This window comes from Phyllostomus discolor, chromosome 5 (genome assembly GCF_004126475.2).
Source record: "Phyllostomus discolor isolate MPI-MPIP mPhyDis1 chromosome 5, mPhyDis1.pri.v3, whole genome shotgun sequence".
NCBI lineage: Eukaryota > Metazoa > Chordata > Mammalia > Chiroptera > Phyllostomidae > Phyllostomus > Phyllostomus discolor.
In genome coordinates, this window is record NC_040907.2 from 148,128,460 (window position 1) to 148,145,366 (window position 16,907).

The 16,907-nt window shown below is 40.5% G+C and overlaps 1 protein-coding gene across 1 annotated transcript in view; it reads left to right on the forward strand.

The window, feature by feature from the left end:
* LOC114496437 (1-phosphatidylinositol 4,5-bisphosphate phosphodiesterase epsilon-1) overlaps window positions 1-16,907 on the forward strand; it is a 223,979-nt gene that overhangs the window by 148,802 nt on the left and 58,270 nt on the right. The window contains exons 8-13 of the mRNA XM_036027518.1: window positions 4,647-5,322; window positions 9,035-9,217; window positions 12,497-12,614; window positions 13,187-13,340; window positions 15,850-15,972; window positions 16,058-16,194. Of these exons, the coding sequence (XP_035883411.1) occupies window positions 4,647-5,322; window positions 9,035-9,217; window positions 12,497-12,614; window positions 13,187-13,340; window positions 15,850-15,972; window positions 16,058-16,194 (1,391 nt within the window). The remainder of the gene's footprint in view (window positions 1-4,646; window positions 5,323-9,034; window positions 9,218-12,496; window positions 12,615-13,186; window positions 13,341-15,849; window positions 15,973-16,057; window positions 16,195-16,907) is intronic.

The window sequence follows — 16,907 nt, forward strand, 5'->3', positions numbered from 1 at the left end:
ATTATTAACACTAAGCATTAGTTCTCTCTGTGTTCTAAAACAGAAACTGACGCTACAAAAGACAGCGTCTGCTCTCTCCCAGCTCACATTGTCTCTAAGCAGCAGAAATGGGCTCCAGAAGAGCCTTATAATTTTTCTTTCCAGACATTATTTTTTATAATGCTTATAGGTTTTTTTTACTGGAAAAATACTTGATTTAGTTCAGAATTCAAATTAAACAGAATTTGGGAAACACCATTTTTCATGCTAAATTAAAATCACAAGTTCTGTGTCCAGATTAACATATGTTGTATTTCACGGGTACTGACACTCATCAATTGAATTCTTTTTGTACTTAAAAAGAAAAGTAGGACATGGAGAATGTGGAAGTGGTTCCAAAGAAAGGAAATAAAAAGATTAAAGGGCTTGGATATGACTTAAAGGAAGCCCCTCTAGAGGAACAGCTGGGCTGGTGTAGCCTCGGGAAAGGAAGTGGGGAAGAAGTGGGAGGGATGAAACCTCAGTCTTCCTAATTTAATCATAGTGATATACTGTACTGAGCCAGACACTGTGCTGAGTGCTTTACAACAACTATCTTATTTAAGCTTCACCATTAATCTCTGAAATGGGCAGTGCCTTTCTGCCATTAACAGTCAGGTAAAGTTGAGTGATTTCACTAGGTCACACAGCGAACAGGTGGCAGAGCTGCACAGTAAACCCAGCATGATTCCAGAGGGCATGTTTCTAATCACCATGCTTTATGTAGGAAGCGTGGGCATAAGTATTATATATATGAGGACATAAGTATTGGTTTTCCGTTGTTACTAAGAGCAATTTCAGAAGGATGGAGCTAAGTTAGACACAAAGGACTCTTTTTTCTTTCTTTCTTCACTTTTTTATGTTGAAATGGAACATTAAGTGCATAAAATAGAATGTATTTTTGTACATAGCAACCAGATCTTAACTTCTACTAACATTCTTCAATAAAAGAAAGCAAAGCTCCTTGGAGAAATGGTGGATTCTAGGACTGGGGTAGGAAACACACAAGTGAGCCTGGAACATCTTGTTACTCCAGAAAGTAAAGAATTGCTAAAAACATACACACAGACATACACAACAATGAGGTTATAGCAAAAGCATACAAGAGCCAACTGCAGAAGCTCCTGGTGGGCAATTTGAACAACAAAATTAATTGGCATTAGATTAAAACCCAAAGTATTAAATAAATATTAATGACTTCATATATATAAATGATAAGCAAACAAAGGGGGAGAAGAGATAATCTCCCAAGCAGAAGAATTCCAAATAACTTATTAGATTTTCTGCCCTCTGTGAGGTAGAACCTAACTGCTTACTCCTTAAATGTGGGCTGTGCCTGGTGACTTCCTTCCAAAAAGGACAGTACAGAAAGGAGGAGTTTTTTTAAGTCACTTTACAGTGACACGTGCCCAACACTCCCTCAGCCAGGTCAACATCAATAGGGGTAAGTCATGTTGACAGTACATTCCCTGGATACAATGTGGTGAGAATGGAGTCTTCCTCTGTGGTCTTCCTGCCCAAAACCTCAAACCCTAGTCCAATTATAAGAAATATATCAAGCAAATTCTAATTCTACAAAATACCTGACCAGTGCCTCTCAAAACTGTCAAGATCATCAAAAACAAGGTGAGTCTGCAAAACTGTCATATATAAGAGTTTAAAGAAACAGGACAACTAGTGTAAATGTAATGTGGTGTCCTGGATGGAGTCCTGGAACAGAAAGAAGACAAAGGTAAAAAACTAAGGAAGTCTAAACAAAGTATGGACTTGCATGAATAATACTATATCAATATTAGTTCATGAATTATGTCAAATATGCCATCCTAAGATAAGATGTTAATAATAGAGAAAAGTGGATGTGGGGTATACTACCTTTGTAATTTCTTTACACATTTAAAACTATTCTAAAATTTAAAGTTTTTTAAAAAGTAATGCATTTGGCCCTGGCTGGTGTGGCTCAGTGGATTGAGCACTGGCCTGCCAACCAAAGGGTTGCTGGTTTGATTCCTAGTCAGGGCACATGGCTGGGTTGTGGGCCAGGTCCCCAATAGGGGGCACACAAGAGGCAACCACGTGCTGATGTTTCTCTCCCTCTCTTTCTCCCTCACTTCCCTTCTCTCTGAAAATAAATGAGTAAAATCTTTAAAACAAATAAAAATGAATGTGTTTGAATAATTATCAAGTAAATATGTGCGTAACTACCATCTAGAGTGAAAACATTGCCAGTACCCATAAAACCTTTTTGTTTCCTCCTTAATTATGTCACCAGTTTTCCTCCTAGAGGAAAATTCACTGCTATAAATTTTGTGATAGTGCATCCTGCTTTTCTTTATAACTTTACCACTGTTATGCATTTCTACATAGTATAGTTTTTCCTGGTTTGGAAGTGACATGTACATTAATATAGTATTTATTCTTGTGTGTCTTGCTTAAGATGTGTCTATATTGTTGCATATAGTTAGCTATTGTGTGTTATTTCCATTGCTGTGCAGAATTACTTTGTATGAATATATCACATTTTATTTATACATTTTATTGTTGCTGCACATTTGGGTTGTTTCCAGTGTTTCCAGTGTGGGTCATCTGAAAGGGATATTTTGACCATGAGCTTTGTGAGATCCCCTGTAGGTTTCTTTTCTTTTTTAAGAATATCTATTTATGTGAGGCAAGGAGGAAGAACCTGCTGTTTGAAAGCAGGTGTGGCCAATTCAAAAGAACCTATGCATCCCAATGTTCATAGCAGCACAATTTACAATAGCTAGGTGCTGGAAGCAACCTAGATGCCCATCAGTAAATGAATGGATCAAAAAACTATGGTACATTTACACAATGGAATTCTATGCAGCAGAAAGAAAGAAGGAGGTCCTACCCTTTGCAACAGCATGGATGGAGCTGGAAAGCATTATGCTAAGTGAAACAAGCCAGGCAATGAAAGACAAATACCACATGATATCACCTTTAACAGGAATCTAAACAACAAAACAAAACAAAAAAAAACTAGCAAAATATAACCAAAGACACTGAAATAGGGGATAGTCTGACAGTGACCAGAGGGGAGAGAAGAGGGAATTTCAGGGGGGAATGGGTAGGGTTTACAGGAACAAATTCAGAGGACACATGGACAAAAACTAGGGGTGGGGGGTAAAGAGGGGGAAGGGGGGAGGGTTGGGTGGGTGGGCTGGAATGGGAGTAGGGGGGAGAAAACTGTACTTGAACAATGATTAAAATAAAAAAAAATTAAAAAAAATAAAAAAAAAAGAAAGCAGGTGTGGGATCTTGCTCAGGGACTAGGATCTAGACTGAGTCCAAGAAGCCCAGTGCTGCTGCTCACACTTTGCCAAGAGGCAGTAGGCTGCCCAGTGCCACGAGTCAATGAGAATGTTCCTTCCCAGACACGTATGGACGAGCTCTTTCTCAATTTTACTCACCTCTTTGCTATGTTTATGGATCAAACAGCAGAAACCTTTATCTTACTAACCATTCCTCATTCTTTGCAGAGAATGAGTCTGTCTCAGGCATGTTCCTACAAAGGTGGCCAGATAGAAAGGAGGCAATAAAGTTACCCTTGCCTTCCCCCCAGATTCTTCTGGCCCAAACACCATAGGTTTCTGACTCCGGGAAGTCAGATTTCTAAATTCGCCAAGCAGACAAGTCTTTTTTGTGCACATGCATGTGTGCACGCACCCAATGGAAATCTAAGGTTGAGTCGAGGAGAGCTGTTTTTGCTCCTCTGACCACCAGAGCTGTATTTCCCAATAGCTGTCATTGACTTTTTCTTTTTTTTTTAAGATTTTATTTATTTACTTATTTTTAGAGAGAGGGTAAGGAAGAAAGAGAGAGAAACATGTGTGCGAGAGATACATGAATTGGTTGCCTCTTGCATGTCCCCAACCAGGGACCTGAACCACAGCCCAGGCATGTGCCCAGACTGGGAATCGTACTGACAACCCCTCGGTTTGTGGGACAATGTGCAACCCACTGAGTCATACCAGTTAGAGTTTATTGTATTTTATTTTTAACAGAAGCTCTTATCAAGCCAGCTTATTAAGTCTTATTTTTGCCTATTTTAGCACCATTGTATTCAGGTCGTGAGTTTTGTTAATGATCAAGTAGAAGGCAAGCAAACCTAGTGAAGAAGATCCCAGAATAAGGAGTCAGACAGACCAGAATCCTGCCTTGGGTAGGCGTCTTCTAAGCTGGGTAACCTGGAACAAACTACTTACCCCTTCTGAACCTCTGGTATCCTCGTAGGTTAAAAAGAAAAAAAAAGTAAGAAATCTTACTTTACAAGTAGATCAAATTAAGTGAAAAAAATGTATATAAAATATTTAACACATTTCGTGACACAAGAGAGAAAATGAATACATAATGAAGGTTATTGCTATTGATATTAAAAATACAACTGATCTATTATGCCTATGATCACAATATTGCTAAATATGCTAAATATAAGGCTTTGGAATACAGCTATAAAAATTACTTTATGGCTTTTAGCATTTTTATATTTCCTATGCTAATTTCACTTCATAGTGTAACAAAAATTATGTCTAGCATCAGTGAAAGGCAGGCTCTGTGTTGTTCTCACTTCTGGTTATAAAACAGACCAAATTTGTATCTCTTTCCATTAGGTTTATAATTGGAGATTTGCTGGATACGGAAAATGACATCTTTGAGCAGCCCAAAGAATGGGACCCTCATGGATTAGAAGAGCCACAGAAGGCCTTTGACCATGGGACGGAGCTCATCCCGTGGTACGTCCTGTCCATCCGAGCTGATGTGCACCAGTTCCTGCTGCAGGGGGCCACGGTTATCCACTATGACCAGGACACACACCTCTCGGCCCGCTGCTTCCTCCAGCTCCAGCCTGACAATAGCACTTTAACCTGGATAAAGCCCACCACTGCCTCCCCAGCCAGCGCTAAAGCAAAACTTGGTGTGCTTAGTAATACATCTGAACCTGGCAAATTCCCATTATTGGGCAACGCTGGATTAAGTGGCCTGGTGGAGGGGGTCTTGGATCTGTTTTCAGCAAAGGCTGTGTACATGGGACACCCTAGCATTGATATACACACTGTGTGTGTTCAGAACAAACTGAGTAATGTGTTTCTCTCAGAGACCGGTGTGACACTGCTCTATGGGCTTCAGACCACTGACAATAGATTATTGCACTTTGTGGCACCAAAGCACACAGCTAAGATGCTCTTCAGCGGGTTGTTGGAACTCACTAGAGCTGTGAGAAAGATGAGGAAGTTCCCTGACCAAAGACAACAGTGGCTGCGGAAACAGTACGTCAGCCTCTATCAGGTAAGGGTACAGCCTCCCCTCCTCCCTCAGTAGCATATTCTCAAGATATAAATGGTGTAAGAACACACTTGGCAACTAGACCATCAGGGCTCATTCTCTCAGCTCTATCACTTCCTGCCTGAGTGATAGTGAGCAGCCTTTACTTAACCTCTCTGTGCTCAGGGTGGCTGTAAGGTTTCATTTAGTTAGTATATGTAAAGCCATCATGTAAATTCATATGTATAAAAAACAGTGGCTTCTTGCATCTGGAAAGAAACCAGTTAATTTAAAAGCATTTTCACTTAAAGTTTCCACTAAAAACATTGTAATCTGAATACTTTTGTTATTAATTAGGAACTAACTGATACATTGGAAACCCTCAGTTTAAAACCCTAATTTTTATAGCTGTATAGTTTGGGAATAAAAATCTTGTGTCATCACCTAATATGCTACGTGACTCTCAGAGAATTATTTAACTCTGTGTTTCTGTCTAACTATAGCACTTTTAATGTCAAAGGAAACTTCCCCACACAACAGGAGCTAACTCACACATGGAGTTCTGCCTAAGCCAGTTTGTAGTGGCAGCAGCCCTTAGAAGGTAGTGTCTCACAGTGGGCTGCTGAAACTGAGTTTCTCATTAACCCTAAATTATCAGGTACTGTAACAGCCCCCCCCACTCCCTGACCCTGCACTGTGTTCAGGACTGGCAGCAGGACTGGGCTGAAGGAGGTGGTGATGGGAGACACCATGCTTTTGGAGGGAGGAGGGCAGAGATGGGAAAGTGAGTCATACACCCTGCCCCGAGGCCACACTGTGGCTAGCATTGTCCAATGAGTTGTATCAAAGTATTCAGTTTCTCTTTTTTATGCTTTTCTATCTTTGGGGAAAAATTTATCTTTACTAGTGTCACAGAATAAATAGAATTACGACTTAAATTAATAAAATGACTGATTTTATGTATTTTTCACAGTTCTAACATGTTTCCAACAAGTGAAAACATTTCTCCTCTGGGATGTTACTAGCAATGCATATAATGCCCCTTCTTTCTCCTTTCTCCATATCCATGCAACACTTTTGAGGAGGATCATGCCTGAATAAGTAACTTGATTAATTAGTTAAGCAGCACTTAGGCCTCCATACACAACTGTGCTGATGCTGTACAACACAATACCAGTTTTAGTGAACTCATCTAAACTGGAAACCAAACACCTGCCTCCCGTCTGCTTCACAGGGAGCTCTCAGTGCAGTCAGATGCCTGGAAGAAAAGTCTTCAGGAGCTATTTTGAATATTGATTTTTAATAACAGTTATTCCATAGCCTTCTAGTCTAGGATCATGAAAATCCATTCAACTTGGCCATAAAGCAAAGTCTTTGAGCTCAATTACAACCATCATAAAACCTATGTGATTTATTTGCTCCATTTCCTTCCCAAGCATATAGCATAAAGTAACTGAATTAACCCATTAAGTGTACTTGGTTTCTCATTTACCCTGTCAACCTTCAGTTTTTGCTGAAGGAGGCACCAGCTGAAACCATGAACAGTGTATGAGAAGAGGTAAGAGGTGCTGCTAGGGCAAAGACACAGGAAGTGACCTGGAACAGACTCAGTCCTACCCAGCTATACCCCTCCCTTCTCCCCACCATGTCCCCATCCCTCCACCCCTGCTTGGAACTAAGTGTTTACAGTGTAAAGGCAGAACAATTCCATGTATCTCTGTCACTCCTGAAAACATAGGTGATGTTCTTCCTCAAACACTGGTTTTATTTTATTTTATTCTCACCCGAGGACACTTTTTCATCACTTTCAGAGAGAGAGGAAGGGAGAGAAAGAACTGTCAATTGGTTACTTCCTGTACACTCCTGGACCCAGGATCATATGTGTCCCAACAGGAGCTCAGACACACAACCTAGGTATGTGCCCTGACTGGGAATCGAACCAGCAACCTTTCCATTATGGGATGATGCTCTAACCAACTGAGCCACACTGGCCAGGGCAAAACTCTTTTCTACATGAGCCACCTAGAAAGATAGGCACCATGTCTTCCAAACAGAGTTAAGATTTTTTTTTTAGTGAAAAAGGTCCACAAACTGACCATTTTCCTATCATACAGACCGTTTCTCACTGTCTCAGGGAACATCAAAACAATGCTATTTTGGTAGTTGGAGAACAGTAGGTCAACCAGGGGTCCCCAAACCCCAGGCTGCTGCCAATACCAATCCATGGTGTGTTATGAACCAGACACACAACAGGAGGTGAGCGGCAGGCATGTGAGTGAATATTGGCTCACAATACCACTGAGCTCCACCTCCTCTCTCCCCACCTCCTCCTCCCAGCCCCATCTGTGGAAAAGTTGTCTTCCATGAAACCAGTCCCTGGTGGCAAAAAAGGTTGGGGACTGATAGGCATCATGCTAGATGCCCCTCTTGGTGACTTATAACAAGGCTTAGCTCATTTAATACTCTGATAAGTCCTAAGTACAAAAGAAACCTATTTAAATATACCTAGAAGTTGACAAAATTTATGAAAATTCTAGAGTTCTTACAAAATTATATTAATGGCCCTAAAAGAGTATTTCTTTGTTTCCTAGTTTGGGAAGGGTGTATATAGAAAATAATATTTCTAACATTGAAATCCTCTTGTGTGATGAACACATGTGAAGTTATTTTCAAATACAAGTATTTTAGCACTAGTAAATACAAATTGGTATAATGGAAATAGTAACCGGAAATAACACAAAAGACAAGAAGAAATAGTAGCATTTGTAATGAAGCCTAGAGCCAAGTCCATTTACAACCACTTCTTTGGAACTACAAAGGAGAATTAGCCTTAAGAGTCTGCAGAAAATAAAGACAGTAAATAGAAAGTAATTTTAAAAGAGCCCTTTGATACAACCTGTGAACTATCAATATCTTTAATTCATATGCAACTGTTTATAGTTTTATTAACTGGCTTTCCTGACTTATAGAGAGAATTTTTTACCATTATTAATTGAACATTTATTATTTAATTCAATAAATAAATAAATCTTTGCTACTACTTACTACATGTTAAATTTAGTTGTCTTAGGAGAATCAGCTGTTTATTAGAGATCATTGCCTGCCCTTTGAATATGTTTTTGCTGCTCACAGCATCAAAATATGCATGGTGTTCTGAGTCCCTTGGGCTCTCTATTTTTGGATTTTAGTCACTCGAGAGGATGGCAGCCCAAACTATTTGAAGTGCTCCCCAGAGCCCTCCAAAGTGAATTTTAGGTATGCCACATATTTCAAGTCAGACTATCCCAAGCATCAAACTCTGTGGAAATATACAAAAAGTGATACAATAACAAATAGGATTGATTTGGATTAAATAGGTTCATACACACATACAACCCACTCCTGAAAGTCCTCCAGAGCCCTAGTTTGCAAAATACATCTTATCTTAATGAATTTTTTACAGTGATAATTCTAAAACATAACCCCTAAAACTGGAAGGGAACATTTTTTTTGTTAATCTCAGTTGAACATGGCCCTGTTAAAGCTCATCACTGGAACTCAAGAGGGACGTGACTGGGACTCTAGAGGATGTGATGAAATCCCCAACAAAGAGTCCTGACAATTAGAAAACAGGGCCACTTGGGTGGCCAGCTTGTAGTTCTTCTGCAGCTGCCTGGGAATTTACTGGAAGCCATGAATATGTTTACTTCCTCCTTGCTTGCTGTCCCCTTTTGTTCAGCATGTGTTGTTTTTACAGGAGGAAGGACGGTATGAAGGCCCCACTTTGGCTCATGCTGTGGAGCTGTTTGGTGGCAGACGGTGGAGCACTCGAAACCCTAGCCCTGGGACATCTGCAAAGAGTGGCGAGAAGCCCAACATGCAGAGGAACAACACCTTGGGCATCAGCACTACCAAGAAAAAGAAGAAAATCCTTATGAGGGTAGAGTGTTACTTGTTTATTAAGCATTACACCAAATCACCCAAGACCATTAATGTATGTTCTCCATCACCATAAACGATTTTAGGTCATTTGGTTTGGGGATAGGATGAGGTATAAAGCAAATGAAGTGGAAGGGCTTACCAAGTACCTCCTGGATGCCAGTCCCATTACCAGGAACCGATTCAAAACCAGGAAAAAGTCAGGGCCCATAGAGGGACACAGACATGTTGACCAACATAGTGAGATCTAATAAATCATTGTCAAGCAGCCTGCAAAGCGCTGTAGGAGCAGAGAGAAGGAAGATACAGGACTGAGAGGCAGGCAGGGAAGACTTCACTGAGAAGTTGACAGATGGGTCTTGAAGGTTGTATAGGAATTTACCAAACAGACAACACAGGGAAAAGCATCCAGGCAAATGAGGCATCAGAGAGGCATGAAAGATTCAGCTTTCTCAGGGAACCACATGTAGTTCTGGGTTCATGCTCCAAGCTAGAGCAGGGACTCTGTTAGGGGCAAGGAAAGGCTAGAAAGGAATGGGATCATATTATGAAGGAAGGTCTTAGAGGACCTACTAAATGATGTGGAACACAATTTTAAATATATTATCAAGAGAAAAAAGCCCTGGCTGGCGTAGCTCAGTGGATTGAGCGCTTGGGCTTGCAAACCAAAGTGTCACAGGTTTGATTCCCAGCCAGGGTACATTCCTGGGTTGCAGGCCATAACCCCCAGCAACCACACATTGTTGTTTCTCTCCCTCTCCCTCTCCCTCTCTCTCTCTCTCTCTCTCTCTCTCTCTCTCTCTCTCTCTCTCTCCCTCCCCCTCCCTTCCCTCTCCAAAAATAAAGAAATAAAATCTTTAAAAAAAGGAGAGAAAAAACCAAAATGTTCATCCACAAATGAAGAAGAAAGAAAAGGTGCTATACCGCCACCCTGCCCCTGTACAGCTGATCCTCCACAGAGGGCAGAGGTTCTTGGTCAGTGGTCATAGCCAGTCCTTGCAGCTGATTGGCTGGGTAAATCCCTCCCATTGACCTGCCAACAGCAATCAAGGCTCAACTACAAGAGGAAGTTGTACTCAGCCCACACAAAGGGCACACCTTTAGTACTCAGCTTGGGTGATAGGGGTGGCTGTGCCACTGAATCCTACAGGACACCTACTATACTAGGTCATGCTACCAAAATAGGGAGTTATAGCAGCTCTACCTAGTACATAGAAACAAATGCAGGGAAGCTGCCAGAATGAGGAAACAATGAAATATGGCCCAAATGAAAGAATAGATCAAAACCCCAAAAAAGAACTAAACAAACTGGAGATAAGCAATCTATCAGATGCAAAGTTCAAAAGCCTGTTTATAAAGATGCTCAAGGAACTTAGTGAGGATCTCAACAGCATAAAAAAGATCCAGTTAGAAATGAAGGATATACCAATTGAAATAAATAACAATTTATAGGGAAGCAACAATTGAGTGGATGAAGCCGAGAATCAAATCAATGATTTGGAACATAAAGAAGCAAAAAACAACTAATCAGAACAAGAAGAAAAAAGATTCCAAAAAAACAAGGATAGTGTAAGCAGCCTCTGGGGCAACTTCAAGCATTCTAACATTTGCATCATAGAGGTGCCAGAAGGAAAAGAGAAAGAGTAAGAAATTGGAAATCTATTTGAAAAAAGTAATGAAAGAAAACTTCCCTAATTGGTGAAGAAAATAGAAATACAAGTCCAGGAAGCACAGAGAGTCCCAAACAAGATGGATGCAAAGAGGCCCACATTAAGACACATGATAATTAAAATACCAAAGGTTAAAGATAAAGAGAATCTTAAAAGCAGCAAGAGAAAAGCAGTTGGTTACCTACAGGGTAACTCCCATAAGACTGTCTGCTGATTTCTCAAACAAACTTTCCAGACCAGAAGGGACTGGCAAGAAATACTCAAAGTCATGAAAAGCAGGGACCTACAGCCAAGATTGCTCTACCCAGCAAAGCTATCATTCAGAATTGAAAGGCAGATAAAGAGCTTCCCAGGAAAAAAAAAACTAAAGAAGTTCCTCATCACAAACCATTATTATGTGAAATGCTAAAGGGACTTATTTAAGAAAAAGAGGATCTAAACTGTGAACAGTAAAATGACAACAAATATGTATCTATCAACAATTCTAAAAAATAAACTAAGCAAACAAGAACAGAGAGAGAATCATGGATTACAGAGGGCATTTTTATGGTTGCCAGATGAGAGGGAGAATGGGTGAAGTGGTGAGGGGATTAAGAAGTACAAATAGGTAGTTACAGCATAGCCACGTGGATATAAAGTACAATAGAGGAAACGGAGTGGCCTGAGAACTTACGCGCATGACCCATGTACATGAACAATGGTGTGGGGACTGCGTGAGGGAGTGGAGAGTACTGGGTGGAGGGGGGGAAAGGAGGAGAAATTGCAACAACTATAATACCATAATCAATAAAATATAATTAAGGAAAAAGAAAAGAAACAGGGCTATATACATACAATGAAATATTATTCAATTTGAAAAGTGAAGGAAATTCTTTTGTATGCTACATAACATGGGTGAGCCTTAAGGATATTGCCCTAAATGACGTAAGCCAGTCACATAAGGACCATTACTGCATGATTCCACCTGTATGAGGTACCTGGAGTGGTCAAACACTTAGAAACTGAAAGTAGAATAGTGGTGTCCAGGAACTGGGGGAGAAGGGAGAAATGGGAGTTGTTGAATGAATGTAGAGTCTCAGTTTTATAAGGTGAGAATGTTCTAGAGATCTGTTGCACAAGAAGCTACATGTAGGTAGCACTACACTACTGTACTCTTAAAGATGGTTAAGATGGTAAATTTTATGTTATGCCTTTTATCACAATAAATACACATATATTTATCACTATTACATATTTCATTATATGCATTATCACTATAACATGATGATATATTTTCTCCATGGTTACCTAGAAAAAGTGTCACTCTTTGCAGATGGAAAGCCTTTGATACCTAAGTTGAATTTTATCTGCTTTATAATTGCCTGGACATAGAGATTCCAGGGTCATGTGCCTCCTTTCATGGGCCCCCTCCCCTCAGGACTGCTGCTTTGGGGACAAATGGGGTAATGTTGTTCCATGAGAGTACTTAGCCTTCACCTGGGTCTTTAGTGGCTTCACCAGGGGAGGCAGCCTTGCAGCTGGGTCTATCAGAAAATCAGGACCAGTCCAAACTAAAGCAGTGATGGGAGAGAAATGCAGAATGAGAAACATTGTGTGTTTTGTGTTCCCAGGGGGAGAGCGGAGAGGCGACCGACGACGAGATGGCCACCCGAAAGGCCAAAGTGCACAAAGAGTGTCGGAGCTGGAGTGGTTCTGACCCTCAAGACATTAATGAACAAGAAGAATCAGGTAGAGCAGCAGCATATTCACAGCTGAAGCTTTTTTTGAGGGAAAAATATGCATTTGGGTTTAAATTGTGATTTAAGGATGGTGGGCATTCTTAACATTCTTCATCCTGTTAAATACACTTAACTTCGTTTTAACTAGATGATGGAACCCAAAAGGTATTTCTGCAAGCACAGTGTACTTAGAAGAAAATTCTCATTACTTAACTTGCCATTATCAACAGGGAGTATTAGCTATACACATACAATTTGATGAGTCACACATGTGATTCTGAACCACTACTGGATATTAGAGCTTTTAAAAAAACATCTGGATGCCTTGGCCACACCCCACGTGGTTCGGATGCTGTGGCTGGGATCTGTACGTGTTAAGCTCCCAGATGATCCTCATGTGCACCCGGGGTGAGAACCCACCAGATGAGTCCGTTCTTCAGAACACTTGGATGCTCCCTGTGTAGAAATTGCCTGTACAGAGTGACTTGCTCAGACATTCAGAAGCATCTTTGGTTTTTATTTGATTTCTGAGGGAACGTGTAATTGGGATCATTGTCTCTTTTCTGTCTGTCCCTCTCACAGAGGCGAATGCCATCACAAGCCCGCCTAACCTTCTCCCTTCCAGAAGAGCCCACTCTCTGACCACGGCTGGGTCCCCTAACTTGGCTGCTGGGACGCCATCTCCCATCAGGCCAGTGTCCTCCCCTGTGCTGTCTTCAAACAAGAGCCCGTCCAGGTGGGGCCTTAACATGATGAAGCAGAAGGATGCTTCACGTCACTCGAGTTGTGTAGCAGGGGGGCTTCTCCCAGTGCTCTATGCAAAGAGTCTCAAAGTTTGACTTAACAATTACATTGAGAACTGAAAGACCCCAAATTTTTTAATGCTTCTAATTTTCTTTATTTTGTACTCCCATCTTCTCATATTACTACAATTGCTTCTAATTATGTGACACACCAACCCTTCAAAGGTCAATAGCAATAACAAACCTGAGCTGAGATTCTCCAAACTAGCACTGTCCAGTATGGTAGCTACTGGCCACAGGGGGGGAAGTAGCTATTTAAATTAATAAAATAAAATGCAGTTCCTCAGTCACACTAACCACATCAAAAGTGTCTCATAGCCACAGTGGCTTGTGGCTACTATACTGAACAGTGCAGATACAGAATATTTCTATCATTGAAAAAAGTTATATTGAATGGCACTGCTAAATGAAGAATAAATTAAGTTTTAAAGTAAGCTGCTTGGCCCTTTGCTAATAGGTAAAATATATGTAACACTCTTCTCATATATAACATATACATGTGTGGAGAAATGAATGCATTATATAGCAAGTTGGATATGTTTAGATCATTTCAAAGCTGGTATTATAGTAAATTATTTCATAAGGTCCATGCAAATTACACATTTGAAACAACACCCACCCTCTCAGAAGAAATAATATTAAAATGAAAACCTTACAAAGGAATCAGAGTGCCACACCATCTTCTTCAACCCGACACTGAAGTTTCAGAAATGCAGAGATCCCAGACAGATCCAAGATAAAACAGGCACTCCACTTTAGCAAAGAGAAGAGTGGGAGGAGGAAGTGGGTCTGTGCAGACATTGCCTCTGGAAACACTAATTACACACATACACACTACAGCAAATCATTTTTAAAAGGGAAGCATTCTTTCACGCTGTGAATAATGGACATAATAATTATGCGTTATACATTGGGAACTATATACTTGGTGAAACTGGGTCAAGGGTACATGGGAATTCTATGTGTCACTCTTGCAACGTTTCTGTAAGTTTAGGTGTAACACAGTTAAAAGCTACAAAGAATCAGAATTCTGCATGCTATATTTCAGCCTATACAGTATCCCAGGTAAATAAAATAGCCAAGTACCTGGGATTAAGCAGCCTTTCCCTTTATTTCAGTCATTCATGAGCAGGAGAAGGAAGGACAGAATAATGGAGGAAACTCTTGTTAAAGAGGTAGAAGTAGAGAAACTAACATGTCAGATGCAAGACCACAGGGCCTCCTGGGAGGGCAAGGGCCACAGCCCACCAGGTATTCAAAAAGAAAGAAAAGACAAGGCAGGAGAAGGAAAATTAGCCCAAATGCTGTTCTGGGAGAAAGCAAGACTGAGGGAAAGGGTGGGCAAATGGAGTTTCCTGCAGTCAGAGGAAGTGGGTGCCTACAGGCAGTGGCTGAACCTGGGACTAATAAGAGGACAGGGAATTACTTGTTCAAATGCAAATGATAAACCACTTCACGGGCCCCTTCTTCCTCTTCCTGAAACTCCACCGTCTGTTCCCCGTGGGGGGGTCTATATTCTTTCCCTCAAAATATAAATCTAGCCTTTTGTAATACTCTGAACCTTCAGATGTCAACACAAAATAATTTTCCATGAGTAAACGTTATTAGCAGGATTGAGGGTAAACAGGCGATTCATTACAATATTCTTTATACTTTCTTATATATTGAAGTATTTCTAAAGTGAAAAATAAAAGACAAAAACAAAAATAAAAGAAAAAGAAAGATCCTGTTCACTGATTTGGCGAACAACCAGCCAAAACATTTCTCATACTGTGTTGTCAGGGAACCAGTGTAGAAAGTGAAAAAATGTTGTGAAATAACCAGCCTGAATTTTTTTATCTAGTTGACAGATATTTTTATATTGAATGGATACATTCTTGGCAGGTGCAAATATAATCCTAGATAGAGTTGGCTTATTGCCATTCTTAATATTTTTCTGACTCACATTTTCCATTAGTATTAAAAACCCTTCCCTGTTTTCATCTAAACTCATTAAAAGAGGAAAAAGAGAAGACACTGATACATTCAAGATATTCTTAAATGTGTTTCTGTAATTCAGAATATAGGGGAAAACATGCATAATTTTCTTCAGGTTATAACTGAGTAATTTGGGGCTCTTTTTTTAAATGATTTTTCTTCAAAGACACTAAATTTACATTTTCCTCCAATTAACCTGTGATTTCAAAGAACTGTTTTGATTAGTAGAAGTAGATTAACCTCAACTTTATACCCTCATTAAATAGACTGTAAACATGAAGTGGTTTCAGTATATAATGTTTTATATCTGACATAATATACATTAATTTTGAGAGAAATGGAAATAGCCTCCACCCTATGACTTGCAATCCACCTCTCTGGTCCTGTTGCTCACCAGAGTGTCTGTTAGGGCAGAATGAGGGAAGCAGCCTTGTTCTGTCCGTCAAGGCCCTGTCTTTGTTGCAGTGCTTGGAGCAGCAGCAGCTGGCACGGGCGCATCAAAGGAGGAATGAAAGGCTTTCAGAGCTTCATGGTTTCCGACAGTAACATGAGTTTCGTCGAATTTGTTGAGCTGTTCAAATCCTTCAGGTACAGTATGCTTTCTTCTCGCCCTTTCTCAGCTCCACATTTTCACAGCAGTACTAAAAGGGGGACGTTCTCATTCCTCACCCAGTGTAAGGAGCCGCAAAGACCTGAAGGATCTCTTTGACCTCTATGCCGTGCCCTGCAACCGACTGGGCTCTGAGTCGGCCCCACTCTACACCAACCTAACCATTGACGAAAACACCAGCGGTCTGCAGCCTGACCTAGGTTTGTGTAACAATTGAATCTTTCTCTTTGAGACCTTTCTATCTTAAAAAACAGGATTAGAGAGCCTATTACACAAACCTTTAGCCTGTCCTACATGGTGTACTGTTACCTGGGGCATGGTAAAGCATGTGAATTTTTTCAAGGTGTCATTGGCATTTGAGATAAGGACATTCGTCACTGTGTGGGTCTGTCCATGTATTTCAGGATATTTAACCAACAGAGCCCTCCAGTTATTCTGGCAGCCAAAACCCCTTTCCTGCTCAGTTCAAATGTCCAGTGGGTGTGGGGTGTGTCCCAGCTGAGAACCACCAGTCTCTCCCCTGCCTACAGGCAGATGGGTGCTCAACCGCAGGGTGGGAGTTGTCTACCCTTTAATGATGAGAGTCTTTAGTGGCCTCAGCATCCAGGACATTTTCCCAAATATGTAAACCAGAATGTCTAGTTCTACCCTACTCACCACCCCACCCCACCAGCACCCTCTATACATTTTAAAGGCTATAACCTTTCTCTTCTGTTCTTGCTGGAAAATATAAACATAAAAAAGCTGTCCTCTTTCATGCAGTTGCTTTAATGCCAAGAATATTAACCTTTTTCAACTTTAGTCCTCAGATAGGTGCACAACTACAGATTAGTCAACCTGTTACACTTTTTAACAATTTAATAGGCTTTTTAAAAAGCAGTATTAGATTTACAGAAAAAGAGTGAAAAGCACA